Here is an 18169-nt window from a genome sequence, read left to right as displayed (position 1 = left end):
ATGAATTATGTTATGTGAATTTCACATAACACCTCAATTTTTAATTGAGTCATAGCCTCATGTTTAGCATAATCCTTTTTTTTTTTAATTTTAAAAAATGCAGATGGGTGCCTGGGTGGCTCAGTCAGTGAAGAGTCCAACTCTTGATCTCAGCTCAGGTCATGATCTCACAGTTCATGAGAGAGATCAAGCCCCATACTGGGCTCTGCACTAACAGTGTGGAGCCTGCTTGAGATTCTGTCTCTCCTCTCTCTCTCTCTCTCTCTCAAAATAAATGAATAAAACTGAAAAAATCTAAAAAAAATAAAAATAAAAAATTTAAATGTAGATATACATGAGAGAAAAATATATTAGATCATACTTCAAGACATTAAAGATGATTATCAATGAATGATGAGAAATCATATAATTTTAATTGTTTTCTCTTTGCTTAAGTTATTTTTCAAATTTTCCAACAATTTTAGAAAATAATTGCGTGCTAAATTTTTTAACAACTAGGAAAGAGAGACTATAGTGATATTGCTAATAGATTCTTAAGAGCATAAAGAAAATACCTAAGCTATAGGGTTAAGTGAGGACAAAAGAAAACTACATTGTATATGTACTTTGATTCCAGGTATTTAAAATGCACTGCTTATGGTAACAGTCTATCAGTAAGAGACAGACAAATGAGTGACATTTTTTCTTTCTACTTTCCAAATTTTCTTAATGAACATATATTACCACTATAATCAGAAAGATACTTTTATTTTTTAAATGTCCACTACTGGGCAAGCTAAGTTCAAAAAAAGTAGCTTTGAAAAATATACTTGATTTGATAAGGAGGATATTAACACTGGAATTATATATTTTTATACATAATATTCCTCATAGAAAAATCGTAAAATACAGAAAATGTAGAGATGGAAACTTAAATCACCAGATTCTAACCACTCAGAGATATTTAGTTGTTCTTTTTTTTTTTTTTAAGAAAGAGAGAGAGAGAGTGTGCTGTGAGAGTGCACATGTAGGGGGGATGGGCAGAGGGAGAGAGAATCCCAAGTAGGTTCCACGCTCAGCATAGTGCCTAACGTGGGGCTTTATCCAACAACCCTGGGATCATGACCTGAACCAAAATCAAGAGTCAGACACTCAACTTACTGAGCCACCCAGAAGCCCCTACTTAGTTGTTCTTTAAACAGAATTGGGCTTGGCTGTTTACAAAAAATTGGTCCCTTCCATCCATTATAGTGAGATTAGCAACAGAGTTTGGTTAGCAAATGTGAATCTATTATGTGCCAAGCCTGCTGTATCAGGAGTGTGGCTCTCTGGACGGAGGACAGAGAATACTGAAAGGACAACTATTGGTCTTTGATTGCCCAGCACACTTTCCCACTTCATATGGTATTGGCAATCTAGTAACCTGGACTTCTTTGAACCAAACTGGACTTCTTATGATTTGGGTGGGACTGACCCCAGTCCACCCAAAGTAGGAATTACCTAGGCTTAATCAGTCATTCAACATCTAGGTCACAGTGGTTCATTAATTTAAACCAATACGTATTAGGTGCAGGACTTTTGTTAAAAACATTGACAGGAGAGGGGCGACTTGGTGGCTCAGTCGTTTGGGCAACCAACTTCGGCTCAGGTCATGATCTTGCAGTTTGTGAGTTTGAGCCCCACATCGGGCTCTGTGCTGACAGCTCAGAGCCTGAGGCCTGTTTCGGATTCTGTGTCTCCCCCCGCTCTAACCCTCCCCTGCTCACGCTCTGTGTCTCTGTCTCTCAATAATAAATAAACATTAAAAAATAATTAAAAAAAAAAAAACGTTGACAGGAGAGATGAGCTTTATCACACTGAGCATTTTTGTAATTTAAAAACAGATGCTAAAAATCCCTAAGAAAGAAGGTGTGATGATGAATGGGTTACCGTATGGATTTAGTAGGTAGTAGTCATGCTCTCTTACCATCTTGTGTATCCCTCTACCATGGCACTTACCAGACTGGATCCTGATCACTGCTGTTTCTGTCTCCTCCACCAGACCATCAGCCCTCTGAGGGAAGGAGACACATCTCTAATACGTTTGAGCATACAGTCAAGGGTCTACATACACTTCTACTAAAGAAATTATCCTCATGAACTTAGCAGCAAAATGGAAATGAGGCATTGGTGGTCTTATCACTGGGGATTCAGGTTTCTGGACTCTAGTACCTTTACAGGTTGATACCACAACCTTCAGCCCCAACCTGGTACCTTTGGTTTCCTATTCTGGGAGGAACAAGTGGTCAGGTCTGAGTCAACTGGTGTGGGTTCTGATGTGGTCACAGCACGATTCTCACACAACCACCCAGGGAACACCATCAGACAGAGGGAGTGGGGGCAGGGAAGCTTTCGTAGAAAGCCATCGAAGATGAAGCACCACAAAACCAAAGGGGAGTTCAAGGTCAATGAGCCCATCTCCACCCGCTTCCTCTGGTGGGAGCTAAAAGAGAGCACAGAGAAAGCACCAGCATCTCCGACCTGAGCAGCCTTCCTGGGAAGATGCAGCCTCTCCTGCTCCTGCTGGCCTTTTTCCTGCCTTCTAGGGCAAAGGCAGGTAAGTGACCACCACAACCCTCAGAGGCCCGACCCCATCCCACCGTGGGTAGAGCTCTCCTGCCCCTTCTGCACACCCCTGATCCATCTATCCACCAGGAACATTCGGAACCCCAGGCTTCATCCTGCCTCACACTCTCAAGTATGATGCTGAATTAGCTACCAGCAGGAATGGCCAGGGCAGAAGGCTGGTCTCCAGAAGAGCCAGGGGATACTGTCCCCTCCCCAGGCTCTACCTTTGCCATCTGGAAATGGAACTTTCCTAGCAGAGGATGAGAACTGGAAGAGAACATAATAAATCCCCCTGCAAAGGGAAGAGTAGGCCTGGCTTCTGAGTGAGATGAGCCAGGTGCTTCCTGAAGCATCTGCTTGGGAGAGAAGCCCGGGGCTCAGCTGCAACCAGAGTTCGTGGGATCACTGTCCCCACAAGATTGCTGTGGCCTTTGCTCTGTCCCAAGTCTCCTCATCCCTTTCTCCAACTCTGCTTTTCTTCCCAACGTGTTAGTGGCTCTCCTCTTTCATTTATTTGGGTCCTTTCCTTTTCCTTTTTTATCAAACTGGCTAGTGGTTTATCAATTTTGTTAATTCCTTGAAAGAACGAGCTTCTGGTTTCATTGATCAGTTCTACTGGGGTTTTTTTTTGTTTCAATAGCATTGATTTCTGTTCTGATCTTTATTATTTCCTGTCTTCTGCTGGTTTGGGGTTTTATTTGTTGTTCTTTTTCCAGCTCTTTAAGGCATAAGGTTAGGTTGTGTATCTGAGATCTTTCTTCCTTCTTTAAGAAGGCCTGGGTTGCTATATACTTTCCTCTTATGACCGCCTTTGCTGCGTCCCAGAGGTTTTGGGTTGTGTTATCATTTTCATTGGCTTCCATGAGCTTTTTAATTTCCTCTTTAACTTCTTGGTTAATGCATTCATTCTTTAGTAGGATGTTCTTCAGTCTCCAAGTATTTGTTACCTTTCCAAATTTTTTCTTGTGGTTGATTTCGAGTTTCATAGCATTGTGGTCTGAAAATATGCACGGTATGATCTCAATCTTTTTGTACTTGTTGAAGGCTGTGGCTCTCCTTTTTCAAAGATGAGCTTGGAAGACCTAAACTTCCCTGCTTTCCAGAATCCTACCAGCAGTAGCCCTACCGACCCTCCTCCGAGAGGCTCACTGGGGAGCCACGCCTTCAGGCAGCCAACCAACACTTACTAGGCACCTGCTCCATGTCATGCCCTAGGAAATAGACTATGTCAGACAACATCTAGATCCCTAAACTTAAGTCCTAGCCACTGGAAAAGCAGCAACATCCTAGACTTCACAGGATGACAGGGGCCTTAGAAACTCAGTTGAAACAAAGCAAAGTCAGGAAAGGAGTTTTCAGGAGCCTCTAGAACTTGGCTATCCCAAAGACAGGTATGTTCACCTCCAATTATATGTAGAAGATAGATTCACAGACCAAGACTACTACCCATCCCTTTCCCAGAGGAGGAAGTTGAGGCCCCCTCCATGGCCCTCCCAGATCCAGGCCACGCCTGCTCTGTGGATTCAGTGGGTGCACAGGAGCAGAACAGATTTTTCCTTCAGGGGAGATCATCGGGGGACATGAGGCCAAGCCCCACTCCCGGCCCTACATGGCATATCTGTGGATCCAGAATAGGGAGGTGTGCAGTAAGTGTGGTGGGTTCCTGATACAAGAGAAGTTCGTGCTGACAGCCGCTCACTGCTGGGGAAGGTGAGGAGCAGCAGCCAGCACAGCCCTGAAAAGCCCAGCAGGGAGCCCTGCCTTCTGCAATGGGAGCTCCCAGGGCTCCAAGGAAGACAGGAGTCAGGAGGGTTCCTGAAAGGGAGTGAGGGAGGGCCGTACATTGTGGGGAGAGGGGAGGCCGGAGCTAGGGGCATTGCTGAAGAGCCGGGGCCTGCATTGACCTCTGAATGCAAAGTCATGCAATTTCACATGTTTCTCTGGGGAACTGTCCCCTGAGAACCACCGGCATGGTCAGCAACGGCTCCAGAATCCTACCTCAGCTACTGAGAAGCAGAAGGCACAGACAGCTCAAACCTGGGCCCTTCTGTTGCCTCAGTTTCCCCTCGGCTCCAATCCTGCCCACCCCAGCTGCCACCTGCCCTCATGGATCCTGGGCTAGGTCCTGTGACCCCACACCCCCACACCCCACTCTGCTCTCGTGCAGCTCCATCAACGTCACCCTGGGGGCCCACAACATCAAGAAGCAGGAGAAGACCCAGCAGATCATCCCCGTGAGAAGAGCCATCCCCCACCCAGACTATAATCCAAAGAACTACTCCAACGACATCATGTTACTGCAGGTAAGGAGACCTCCCCACTGCCCTCACTCTCCTGGGTCCACATTGTCTCCTCTCCCACTGGGACCTGTCCCCTCCTTCATACCTGGCCTGGCCACCTGACCAGTCTCAGTGGCTCAGGGGAGAAGGAAGACAGGGCAGCCGCATAGAGACCACTGACTGAGCTGGCCCCTCTTGCTTCTTTCCATCAGCTGGTGAAAAAGGCCAAGCTGACTGCAGCTGTGAGGCCCCTGGGCCTGCCCAAAGGCAAGGACCGGGTGAGGCCGGGACAGGTGTGCAGTGTGGCCGGCTGGGGACAGATGGCCACGGGAAGATACCCAGACACACTGCAGGAGGTAGAGCTGATCATGCAGGAGGATCAGGAGTGCAAATCCCGCTTCCCCAATTATTACAACCACAAAACTCAGCTCTGTGTGGGAGACCCAAAGGAAAAGAAGTCTTCCTTTCAGGTGAGCAATGGATCCAAACGCAGTGCTCCTCCAGAAGGAGGAATTGGCAGCACTCTGCCCCATGCCGGGGCACCGATGTTAGAAAATTGTGCGCCCTGGGCGTGCAGTGGTGAGAAAAACAGGGGGCTCCTCATAGCTGGCACCCACCTGGGGTACTGGGCTCCTCCTCCATGCTGAGGAGCAGCCCCGCCCACCTGCTTTGGGGGAGGGGGGTCTAAAGAGGAGAGTGAAGCCAGCAGTCCCCAGCAGAGGATCTGGGACCAGGGGAGGAGAGGGAGCTGCCACCTGGGATGAAGTGAAGCAGGGACCATGTCCAGGCCTGCCCTGCCCTCAGACTTCCTGACTTCCCGTGAAGGCCACGCAAAGCACCCTTCTCAAAGGGGCTGGGGAGGGCGGTGTGGGGGGTGAGGTTGGGGAGTGGGCACAGGGAGGGCAGGGACAGCAGGAGAGCTGGCTCACTCCTTCCCCATCTCCGTCCACAGGGGGACTCTGGGGGCCCTCTCCTGTGTAACAATGTGGCTCAGGGCATCGTCTCCTATGGACCAAAAGATGGGGCACCTCCACGGGCCTACACTAAAGTCACAAGTTTCCTGCCCTGGATAAAGAAAACGATGAGAGGCCTCTTCCTGCAGGAACCAGACTATTTGTTCTGAAGCTGATCTAGAATCACACTGGGGAGGGTGGGAGGGAAGGTGCCAGCTGTCAAATAAATGTCTCTCAACTGAGTGTGAAGGGCTGGTTTCTTGTGTGTGTTTACTGACCCTCTTTCCCTGGCATCCACTCTGTGCTTAGAAGGCCAGTGACACAATTCTGCTGTTTTCTGCTTCCTCTTCTTCCTCCTCCCCCCGCCCCTCAACCCCATGAAAAGTTCCTTCCAGCTCCCTCTCACCCACACCTGTCTCCCCAGAGCCTGCCCTTCTGCCAGGGCTGAAGCTGGGCACCATCAGGAGAAAGCATGAACCTTTCTGGTCCTGGAGCTCAGGGTGAAGTTCTTACCTCTTTCCCCTGTGTTCTCTGGCAGGGAGGAAAGATAACAACATGGGTCCTAGAAACCACGCTTGCCCAGTCTCGGGCTGTGGCTCAAGGACATAGTCCCCCACTGGGAAGTGGAAGGACATTTCTCTCCCACAAACAAGGATGCTGGCACAGAGTGGGGCTGGGTCTCTTGAGTAGCTCTTGATCCTCATCTCGACTGAGTTCCCTTCCCTGACCTCTTCTGAGCTCAGGGGCCAGCTCAGCCTCTAGTCTCCTGGCTGCTCCTTCTTCTCCATACCTCAGAGTATTCCAAACCCCTGGGAGTGTTCAGTGGCCACAACTCCTGTCCCCTCCAGACAACACTGATCTGAGCCAGCCCCTTCCTCATATCCCTTCCACCTAGAACACCCAGAGTTCCAACAGGGCCTCGCCACTGAGATGTCAGCCCAGTCCACGCCCTCACAGAGAGGGGCATCAGAGGCACCTGCCCTGTGAGGGCACCAGACAGGGTCCATGGAGGACAGGGCTGGCGGGTGGCTCTCCAGAACCCTTGGCCCCATCGATCACCTGGGAAGGGCCAGCTCAACTCCTCACATCCAGCCCAATGTCACCTCCTGTGCTCAGGGTCCACTGGCTGTCTAGTCACTCCATAGCCTAAGTCCCTCTCCACCTGTCCCTCTCGTCACTGCCAGCCTCTAGGCTGAGACTCCCTGCTGGCCACCCTGGGCTATATCAGCCTTTTGAGTTTGAAAGGGCTCTTCTCTGCAGTAGGACTGGAAAGCACAATGTTTTCCATCAACCAATAAACAAATGCTGATTGAGCACTTACTACATGTCAGGCATTGATTGGGGACATGCAGGAAACATAATGCAGGCTCTATCATTTGAGCCCAGGTGAATCCGACACTGTTGAATTTCACCCGAATCATCTAACCCCTTCTCCCTCCTTCACACCTGTCCACACGGCCTACATCTCTATGGTAAGTCCACCTGAATCAAGAATTTGTACTTTTTTATTATTGCTGGTCACAGTCTGTATACATTTTATCACATGTGACTCTAGAACAGCAGTACATAGATTTGGAAATGACTTTAGTCATTCAGCATCTAGACATGAAGTTACCAAACTCTGTTTACTGTAACACCCTCTATACCTAGGGGACATTTGCTTCAAAAGCAGCCGGTATGAATGTCATTGCATAGATTCAAATGGTAGAAAAAAACCACATTATATATTGGCCCAAAGGCAATTTAAGCTTAAGTTAAACACCCATCCAGTTGGACGGGCCAGTAACAATCCCAGTCATGACTGCAAGACCCTTCCTGTGCAGACTCAAACTAGAATCAGGGAGGCTCACGTGGTCTGGAAAAATGGGAGAACCACCACTGCCCTTTAGGCCCGGGCTACGTAGTTGCATCCACAGACCCCAAGACTGCCTAGACTTTTCCACATTTGGTAGTTTGTGGCTTGGAGGCCACGATATAGAGGTTTAGATGTGATTTTTTGCTGAACGAGGATCTCCCTATGCTGGGCTTACCTCACCAGACACCCGCAAGAGCCATACCACCAAGGTCTTACCACTAGCGTGGGCACTGCCTGGGAGCTGGGCCTAAGGTCCCAGCTCTGGGCTGATGGTTTAGCCTGCACCAAAAAACCTGCACCAAAAATACACAACACCATCCTCTTTTGTGACACGGGGTAAACACTCTGGGATCATGTAACCCTCAAAGGCATGCCCTTTCACATCTTATGCACAAAGCCTGAAGCAACACAATCTTTTAACGACCTCGAGTACTTTTGCAAGGGAAGAGCGATGAGATCCCACAGCTTCTGATTTGGAGCTGAAAAAAAATCCCTGCATCGAACGCATACTAAGGACCTGGTTCCTTGATTAACAGAGACAAAAGGAGGGGTGCCTGGGTGGCACTATCAGTTAAGTGTCTGACTTTTGATCTCCGCGCAGGTCATGACCTCACGATTCGTGGGTTCATGAGTTTGAGCCCCACATCGTGCTCTGCATGGATGGTACAGAGCGAGCTCGGGATTCTGTTTCTCCTTCTCTATGCCCCTCCCCCACTTGTTCTCTCTCTCTCTCTCTCTCTCAAAATAAATCAAGTTAAAGAAAAAAAAGGAAAAAACAAAAAGGAAAATGCAGAAAGCAAAATTAAAAATAGTATTCTTTAAAGTTTCCCAGCCACCTGCATATTCAGTTCACATAGTACGTCTGCTTTGAGGAAATGGTTCTGTGGTTTAAAACAAGCTTGAGAACACTTGTTGTAGTCTCTCATCCTCCCTCAAGAGATGAGGGAGAGACAAAGTACCAGAAACAGATCATAACTGACTAAAGGGACCAGAGTTAGGACAGCACCTGGACTGAACCCAGGCCTCCTGACAGCCAGGCCAGGAAGAAGCCTTATATGATGGGGGTGCCTGGGTGGCTCAGTTGGTTAAGAATCCAGTTCTTGATTCTGGCTCGGGTCATGACTTCAGGTTCATGAGATCGAGCCCCAAGTTGGGCTCTGCACTGACAGCATGGAGTCTGCTTGGGATTCTCTCTCTCTATCTCTCTCTCTCTCTCAAAATAAATAAACATCTTTTTTAATTTTTCTATAAAGAAGCCTGACATGTTTTCTAATGCCCAGTCTGTGATGAATTATCAGCAACCCTGAACAAAAGATGAGCTTCTGCTCAGACACCTCCCTGGAGAAAAAGCCTGTAGGCTCCTGTGGCAGCCATTCCTTGACAAGTATTCAAAACATCTGCCTTGGTAAAGCTGCAGTCTATTCATGGGCACATTCGGATGCAAGTAGGTGAGCACCTTAACGTGCCAATTCCTTCAAATCTCCTTTGTCTGGGGAAATATCCCTCAACCCCCAACTCAGAGGAAACAATTCTTCCCTTGCTTAAAAATCTCTGTGATGAAAATTAAGAAATAAAACAAAATAAATTAACTCTGTAAAGACCTCAAGGAAGTGCCCCTCGTCCCCAAGATCTCCTTTCACTGTCCTTCTTTCCCCACACACCCACCAGAAGAGTCAGGCCCCAGTGTGACTGGAGAGAGAAATGCAAAGCCAGTTTCTGGTGGGGGATAGGCCTGAGGAATGCCAAATCTTGCTCATTTGTTTCAGGGACGGGCATTGGGATGGCTTGGCCTTCCATTACCACACTTTGTGGACTTAGAGAACTTATAGCTTTATTACCAATCTGTATCGCACACGACACTGCTTTTGACGAACCAACATATTTCACCACGAGAGAAGGGCAGCCATGGGTTCCTTTTCATCACAGGCCTATTGCTGGATGGCATTTCTCATCCCCAGAGTCAGGAACTTCAGTGAGTCTCAGGTAGGACAAGGAAAGCCACATCTAAGCACCTAATAGTCAAATTGGTATCTGATAAAGATCAAAAAATGAAAGTAGAGGGGAAAAGAAGATACATTACTTTACAGGAAACAAGAAGCATAACAATGAGCTTCTTCCAGATAATAATAGAAGTCAGAAGACAGTCAAATAACATTTTTTAAACAGTTGAAGGGGAAAAAAAGAAATAGGCAATGTATTTCTAGAATTCAACCTGGAATTCTAGATCCAGTGAAAATATTGTTAAAAGTACAGGCAAAATGACTGTTATTCAACATGCTATTGGAAGGCTTAGCCTCAGCAATCAGACAACACAAAGAAATAAAAGGCACCCAAATCGGCCAGGAGGAGGTCAAACTTTCACTCTTTGAAGATGACATGGTACTCTATATGGAAAACCCTAAAGATTCCACCAAAAAACTGCTAGAACTGATTCATGAATTCAGCAAAGTCGCAGGAAATAAAACCAATGCACAGAAATCGCTTGCATTCTTATACACCAACAATGAAGCAACAGAAAGAGAAATCAAGGAATCCATCCCAATTACAACTGCACCAAAAACCATGAAGTACCTAGGAATAAATCTAACCAAAGAGGTGAAAAATCTATACACTGAAAACTACAGAAAGCTTATGAAAGAAATTGAAGAAGACACAAAGAAATGGAAAAAGATTCCATGCTCCTGGATAGGAAGAACAAATATTGTTAAAATGTCGATACTACCCAAAGCAATCTACATATTCAATGCAATCCCTATCAAAATAACACCAGGATTCTTTACAGAGCTAGAACAAACAATCCTAAACTTTGTATGGAACCAGAAAAGACCCCGAATACCCAAAGCAATCTTGAAAAAGAAAACCAAAGTGGGAGGCTTCACAGTCCTGGGCTTCAAGCTGTATTCCGAAGCTGTAATCATCAAGACAGTATAGTACTGGCACAAGAACCGACATTCAGATCGATGGAACAGAATAGAGATCCCAGAAATGGACCCACAAACGTATGGCCAACTCATCTTTGACAGAGCAGGAAAGAATACCCAATGGAATAAAGACAGTCTCTTCAGCAAGTGGTGCTGGGAAAACTGGACAGCGACATGCAGAAGAATGAACCTGGACCACTTTCTTACACCAGACACAAAAATGAACTCAAAGTGGATGAAAGACCTCAATGTAAGACAGGAAGCCATCAAAATCCTCGAGGAGAATGCAGGCAAAAACCTCTCTGACCTTGGCCACAGCAACTTCTTACTCAACATGTCTCCGGGGGCAAGAGAAACAAAAGCAAAAATGAACTATTGGGACCTCATCAAAATAAAAAGCTTCTGCACAGTGAAGGAAACAATCAGCAAAACTAAAAGGCAACCGACAGAATGGGAGAAGATATTTGCAAATGACATATCAGATAAAGGGTCAGTATCCAATACCTATGAAGAACTTACCAAACTCAACACCAATCCAGTGAAACAAACAATCAATGAAACAAAAACAAACAATCCAGTGAAGAAATGGGCAAAAGACATGAATAGACACTTCTCCAAAGAAGACATCCAGACGGCCAACCGACACATGAAAAAAAATGCTCAACATCACTCATCATCAGGGAAATACAAATCAAAACCACAATGAGATATCACCTCACACCTGTCAGAATGACTAACATTAACAACTCAGGCAACGACAGACGTTGGCGAGGATGTGGAGAAAGAGGATCTCTTTTGCACTGCTGGTGGGAATGCAAGCTGGTGCGGCCACTCTGGAAAACAGTATGGAGATTGCTCAAAAAGTTAAATATAGAACCACCCTACAACCCAGCAATTGCACTACTAGGTATTTATCCAAGGGATACAGGTATGTTGTTTCAAAGAGGCACATGCATCCCAATGTTTATAGCAGCACTATCAACAATAGCCAAGGTGTGGAAGGAGCCGAAATGTCCACCAACAGAGGAATGGATAAAGAAGATGTGGTACATATACACAACGGAGTGTTACTCGGCAATCAAAAAGAATGAAATCTTGCCATTTGCAACTACACGGATGGAACTAGAGGGTATTATGCTAAGCGAAAGTAGTCAGAGAAAGACGAACATCATATGACTTCACTCATATGAGGACTTTAAGACACAAAACAGATGAACATAAAGGAAGGGAAGCAAAAATAATATAAAAACAGGGAGTGAGAAAAAACATGAGTCCTAAATATGGAAAACAAACAGAGAGTTGCTAGAGGGGTTGTGGGAGGGGGGAGGGACTAAATGGGTAATGTGCATTAAAGAGTCTACTCCTGAAATCATTGTTGCACTACACGCCAACTAACTTGGATGTAAATTAAAAAAATAGATTAAATTTTAAGAATTTTAAAAAAATAAAGTAAAGGCCAAATGAAGACATTTTCAGGAAAACAATGATAAGAGAACTGTTGCCATCAGAACTGCTTTGCAAAGAGCACTAAAAGAAGTTCTTTAGGCTAAAGGGAAATGATCCCATTGAAAGCAGGAAGGGAAAAAGAGAAATAAAAGTGTGAAATGTGACTTAATATAAAAGCTTTTATGTAAATTTCTTTTAAAGATTATTGATTACTTTAGGCAAGAATGCTTTAGGAATTATGGCATATTGTAAAATGTATGACAAAAATAACTCAAATGGTGGGAGGGCAGTTAAACGGAGAGACATCATTACAAGGTTCTTATGTGCAGTGGCATAACATCAATTCAAAGTAGAGACTGTGATACGTGAGGAGTCGTATTGTAATCCTAGAGTAAATAAGATAAAATATACAGGTATAAATAAAAGCCAACAAAGAGGACAAAATGGGACACAACAAAAGAGGGCAGAAAAAGAAGGACAAAAAAACAAAGACTAAGTCACACCAATACAAATCACTATCAATAAGATATTCTTCAACCAACCCTATCAGCAGCTCCATTAAACATAAAGAGAGATTGAATACTCTAATTAAAGGGCAGAGATTGTTAGTCTAGCTAAGAAATGCCAGACCGAATTTTGTACTATTTACAAGAGATACATTTTAAATATACAGGCATAGATAAGATGAAAGTAAAATTATAGACAAAAAAATATACATCTTGCTACACAAATTTAAAAAAAAAAAAAAAAAAAAAAAAAGCCTTGCCCTTGGCGTATGCTATTTCCCTTTTAAAGGCAGCCCCTTCGTGCCAATGCAAACCTCACTATACCCAACTGCTCTGATGAATTGCACCAGACTGCCCCCTCAGTGGAGGCCCCTGTCTGCCTCCTTGAGCTCTGATACCACCTATTAGGCCAGTCCCTGATGTGAATATCCCCCTCACCGCACTTAGACCTCTACTTCCCGAGCTGGGCTGCCCTCCTCACCTCACGTTTATTCTGCCATCCCAAGCTGGACTGCCCAGTGCAGGGCGTCCAAGCCCATGTGGGATAAGGGGGAGGGTGTCCGCATAGGAAGCCTGGTGTGGCCACCTTCCCCACCTCGCAGGGGCTTGAAAGCCGTCTTTTGGTTCACTCTGGCTCCCCACCAGCCAGAGTCACTGTTGACTTTATTGCTTCTCAAGAGAACTGGGATCAACATGTTTAGAAGCAACAATATTTTCAATTCCATTACTCCCTTCTTGTTATCCATTATGGGGAGACCATCAGAAGAACTCACTGAGCAAATACTACAAGGATATGAGAATATAGCTCTCCAGACAGTGGTGTGAGGATCCTGTTCTAGCTCCCTGGCACTCATTGCCACTTCACACACTATCAGGAATTCGTTTCAGAGACCCAACCCTCTTCCATCCTCAATACACTTGGTTTCGACAGAGCAGGCCCCAATCTGTCCAAAGGCTATAACCTCGACTTATAACCTGAAACCAATCAGTGGTTTCAAGTCCTCTGATCAACTCCACCTGCCCCTAAAGTCATGTGGCAGATTGTCCTTTACTATGACTGACATTGTATGTCTCCCATCCCGCAGGCTCTTCTGACATGACTGAAACACTCCTCCCCCTCAGAAGTGGGTTCTATATGCCTCTTCCTTTTTAATATGGGTGGAGGCTTTTGATTGCCCCCAAGAAGCTGAATTTGGTAGAACGGATGCCGTATGACTTCGAAGTCTGGTAAAGAAAGAACACAGCTTCTGCCTGGCTTGATCTGGGGGACATCCTCCCTCTGGGAAAGCCAACCACCACGTTGCAAGGAAGACTAAACAAGCCCATGCAAAGACTACATGAGAGGACCTCATGGAGAGGAGCTGACATGCCAGTAGATAACCAGTACCAACCACTGGGCACTGGTGACTGAGCCTTCAGGTGATCCCAGCCTCCAACCTTCAAGCCTCTCCTGACACCAAGGGGAGCAAAGGGGAGCTCTCCACGCTAAACCCTGAGCAACTTGCAGATTCATGGGAAAAATAAATGGTGGTGGTGGTTGTGGTCGTGGTGGTGGTGTCACTGCTGTTGTTTTAAACCACTCAGTTCTTTAGTAACTGGACCAAGCCCTCTTCAACATGACTCCCACACCATTCATTCTGTCCATCTCTCTAGCCATGACCTTCACCATCCTTATCAGATCACCGATGATTTTGTCTCCTCCACCAGAAGCAAGGAATCTCACCCCCAATACCCCTGAGTCTCACTCGAAAGGGGCCTCCGTAAAAGATCGTCCTGACGGGCTAAAGAGAGCCAAGGAAGACGAAACATCTTGGATCTATCATCATGAAGCTCAGATTTCTGCAGCTCAGGGACTTGCTGCTCTCTGATGGGACATTTTTAACCACCCCATCTCTAGCCTGTGGTTCCTGTTTTCAGCTGGTGTGGTCAAGAGCTACGGATACCAATATGGTGACTGATAAGTTATTTCACTCAGTCCAGGACTTGATCAGACAGCAGTAGGAGGCACTCAGAGGGAGGAGCCTTATGTGATAAATACCACAACACCAGAGAAGAACACCAGGGAGAGGACACTAGGACGAGGCACCAGCAGCTCCGACCTGGGCAGCCTTCTTGAGAAGATGCAGCCGCTCCTGCTCTTGCTGACCTTTCTTCTGGCCTCCAAGGCTGAAGCGGGTGAGTGACTGTCCCCACCAGCAGAGGCCCAGCCCCATCCCACCATGGCTCAGCCCTGCCTACATGCTACACTCAGGCACATCCAAGCCCTCCTGAGTGTTCATCCCGCATCAGATCTGCCCACCTCACTCAGAGATGGGCAGATCTGAAGCGGGATGAACCCTCAGCAGGAATGGCAGGGCAGGAGGCTGATCCCCAGGAGGGCCCGTGGGTACCATCCCCTTCCCAGGTCCTAACCTAGTCATCTGGAAATTGGGTTCTTTTACAAAGGCATCTGAAAGAAGGTTGGAAGGTAGGAATGAGAAATGACTAATGTCTCAGGAAAGGGCAGCTTGGAGAAGGGGACTGGCTTCTGTAGTCAAAGTAACGCCTACTAACTTTCTAACCCAAGGTGTTAAAATATACCCTCAACCTTCACTCATTTCTCCAAGATTTGGCATTCTTATGCTGTCCACGAAAGAAGTCGAGGACCCAGTTGATCTCACAGTTGGTGGCGTCCTGGTCCCCATAACACTTACGTTGGACCATTTTTGTTTCAAGTTCCCTCTGGTAATCTGTCAGTCACAATGGGCACAACGGCTTTGGCAGGCCCCGTATTCCCTGCTACTTAGAACCATGACCAGCCCTCATCGAGAGGCTCATCAAGAACCATTGTTTCAGGCGGCCAAGACATTTATTGAGCACCTACTACGTGCAGGGCTCTGGCAAAGATCAAACGCAACCCACAATACAACATGAGCATTTTGAGCTCAAGTTCCAAACATGACAAACGTGGAGCAGTTCATTAAGGTCTGGGAAACAAAAGGGGAGAGAGGACCTAGGTACATTCAGGGAAAGGATTTTCCAGGATCCATGGGGATTTCACTGCTTGCTCCAAATGCAAATTCTGTCTGCCACCCTATGTGTCTGCAGCAGGAAATAAGGAACAAGGGCTCCTCTGCTCTTTGTCAGAGGGAAGATGTGAGTCTCACGGCTCATGTAGCAAGCCAGGAAGGCTGCCTGAGGAAGCCTTCTGGGTTGCTACTGGCTACTAGGGACTGTGCTCTCCACCACCCCGACTCCCACCTGCCGCAGTTTCTCTGCATCCAGCCTTCGGCTTCATGAGCACAGCAGGCAGGGTAGAATTTTTCTTTCAGGGAAAATAATCGGGGGCCATGAAGCCAACCCTCATTCTCGTCCCTACATGGCATTTCTCCGGATCTACAAACCAGACAACACCTGCAAACAGTGCGGGGGTTTCCTTGTACGTGAGGATTTTGTGCTAACAGCAGCTCACTGCTGGGGAAGGTAAGAAGGGACGCCTGGAACCCCGCCCTTCTGTGACACCTCTCAAGTGTTAACTGTGAGGTTAACTCCTGCCCAGCCTGGGCTGCCAAGAAGCAGAGGGCACAGAGATGCTCAGCCCCAGGGCCCCATTGCCTATAATTCCTCTCCAATTCCAGTCCTGCCCTGCCCCGAGCTGTCCTGTTCCCTCCACGGCTTTGAGACTGTACCTCCTGTCACCCCACCCCCCACCCTGCTCTGTGTGCAGCCTCATGACTGTGACACTGGGGGCCCACAACATCAAGAGGAAGGAGAGGACCCAGCAGACCATCCCCGTGAGAGAAATCATCCGCCCCTCAGGCTACACTTCTGAAACCTTCCTCAATGACATCATGTTACTGCAGGTAGGGCCCTCGCTCCACTGGTTCTTGTGCACTTTATTCCTGGGGGCTTTGCATTCCCTGGGACCTCATTCTTCTCCCTCCTTCCCAGTATGACCTTCCACTTGACCCGGGGCTGTGAAGATGGCAATGCCATGACTGTCCCCGGGCTCTTTGTGACTATCGGTAGATTACAATACCTTTCCTTCCGGCACTCAGCTGTCAAGAAAGGCCCGCCTGGATGCCAACGTGAGGCCCATCAGGCTGCCCAAAAGGAATGTGTGGGTGAGGCCAGGGATGGTGTGCAGTGTGGCCGGCTGGGGACAATTCAGAATGGACAGCTCCTCTGGGGCAGAGAAACTGCATGAGGTAGACCTTGAAATCCAGAAGGATGAGCAATGCATGTCACACTACAATCACCTGTATAACCCCGCCACCCAGATGTGTGTGGGGAACCCAAGAAGGAAGAAGTCTGCTCTTCAGGTGAGATCCCCAGTACTGTCCATGCCCAGCCCTGGGACAGCCACACTTTGAGAAGAGGCAGTGAGAACTAGCCATATCCCTGTCTTCAGCCTTTCCATCCAAACCCATCTCTGGCCCTGTGTCTGTAGCAGGGGTGAGAGACTGTCCCACAGCTCCTTATGGGCAGAGGTTTTCTGAGGGAGAAGAGGGAAGGGAGTGTAAGGACCAGGCTGGAACCCCAGGACCAGGTGAGGCCACAGGCCTACCCTGGCCCTGATCTCACCCACAGCCCCCTAACAGAGACCACCTATCCCCAGGGACAGCAGGGAGGTAGGACCAAAGAAGGGTTGGCTCAGCCTTTCCTCCCTCTGCCCACAGGGAGACTCCGGAGGCCCCCTTGTGTGCAACAACGTGGCCCAGGGCATTGTCTCCTGTGTAAAACACTGTGGGACACCTCCACTTGTCTACACCAGGATTTCAGGCTATATGCACTGGATAGAAAAAATAATGAGACACTTCAGCCCACCAGGACCAGACTCAGACGCCTCCAGGATCAATCCATCCACCTTCTCTGGGGCAGAGGCCAGAACTGCACTGAGCAAAGGGGGTGGAGAGGAGGCCGCCAGGGACCTAATAAACTTCCATCTCTAGTGGAAATTAGATTCCTCCCTTATTCACCAAAACAACATTCATTCGTTACGGCGACCATTGGTTCACATTCTCTAGAATAAAAAGTTTTGCTGCACTGAGACCCAGCTCCTTCCAAATACACCTCCCAGCGCCACAGCCCCCTGCCAGGCTGACTGTTAGCTCCATCGGGAAAAGGGAGACACTGTCCCAGGAAAAATGACCCTCTTCTAGAGCACCCTTCTGTCTCATCCATATTGCCCTCTACCTCCTCCCACACCTACACTCCCACCCCATCCTACCTCAATATGGCAACATAAAGGAATCCATTTGGAAGGAGGACCACCTCAGAAGCTCTGAGATAGGGGGCCACTTCTCCACCCTAAGAGAAATGGGCGAGAAGATTCTGGAGAGCTGTAGCTCTCCCCATGCAGCGCTCCCTCCCCAAATCAGGGTGGCAGCTTGGAGTCTGAGAAGTTTCAAGAGGACCCTTCGGTACTCCCAGCCTAGCCCGAGTGCCTGTCACAGCCTTGCCATGGTCGCACCCTCTGGTGTGCTGCAACCCATCTTCCGTGGGCTTGAATGACCTTCGGGTGCTCTTCCATCTTGGTCTAATCCAGCCTCTTCCCACCTCCCACAGATTCGCGTGTGTGTGTGCATGCGTGCGTGTGTGTGTGTGTGTGTACGTGTGAGTGTGCCTCCAAAGGAAACTTATT

At 47.5% G+C, this 18169-nt stretch overlaps 2 protein-coding genes across 2 annotated transcripts; both read left to right on the top strand.

Moving 5' to 3' along the window:
- The first annotated feature begins 2386 nt into the window (after window positions 1–2386).
- LOC122221286 (granzyme B-like) lies at window positions 2387–6035 on the top strand. Its single transcript, XM_042940613.1, has 5 exons — window positions 2387–2575; window positions 4149–4296; window positions 4754–4889; window positions 5078–5335; window positions 5818–6035. The coding sequence occupies exons 1-5, from the start codon at window positions 2521–2523 to the stop codon at window positions 5986–5988; spliced, it is 768 nt and encodes a 255-aa protein (XP_042796547.1). The 5' UTR covers window positions 2387–2520; the 3' UTR covers window positions 5989–6035.
- An 8631-nt stretch (window positions 6036–14666) lies between these two features.
- On the top strand, window positions 14667–17523 carry LOC122221285 (mast cell protease 1A-like). Its single transcript, XM_042940612.1, has 5 exons — window positions 14667–14721; window positions 15858–16008; window positions 16253–16388; window positions 16584–16847; window positions 17205–17523. Exons 1-5 carry the CDS (start codon window positions 14667–14669, stop codon window positions 17475–17477), a joined length of 879 nt encoding a protein of 292 aa, XP_042796546.1. The 3' UTR covers window positions 17478–17523.
- The last annotated feature ends 646 nt before the right edge of the window (window positions 17524–18169 follow it).

Source organism: Panthera leo, chromosome B3 (genome assembly GCF_018350215.1).
Source record: "Panthera leo isolate Ple1 chromosome B3, P.leo_Ple1_pat1.1, whole genome shotgun sequence".
Lineage (NCBI taxonomy): Eukaryota > Metazoa > Chordata > Mammalia > Carnivora > Felidae > Panthera > Panthera leo.
Note: the sequence above shows the minus strand (reverse complement) of the source record. Positions and strands in the feature narration are given on the sequence as shown.

Coding starts and splice junctions, on each gene's coding strand:
- LOC122221285 (XM_042940612.1), top strand. CDS start 14,667: ATGCAGCCGCTCCTGCTCTTGCTGACCTTTCTTCTGGCCTCCAAGGCT. Junction 16,009..16,252: donor GCAGCTCACTGCTGGGGAAG/GTAAGAAGGGAC, acceptor CTCTGTGTGCAG/CCTCATGACTGTGACACTGG. Junction 16,848..17,204: donor GGAAGAAGTCTGCTCTTCAG/GTGAGATCCCCA, acceptor CTCTGCCCACAG/GGAGACTCCGGAGGCCCCCT.
- LOC122221286 (XM_042940613.1), top strand. CDS start 2,521: ATGCAGCCTCTCCTGCTCCTGCTGGCCTTTTTCCTGCCTTCTAGGGCA. Junction 2,576..4,148: donor GCCTTCTAGGGCAAAGGCAG/GTAAGTGACCAC, acceptor TTTTTCCTTCAG/GGGAGATCATCGGGGGACAT. Junction 4,890..5,077: donor ACGACATCATGTTACTGCAG/GTAAGGAGACCT, acceptor TCTTTCCATCAG/CTGGTGAAAAAGGCCAAGCT.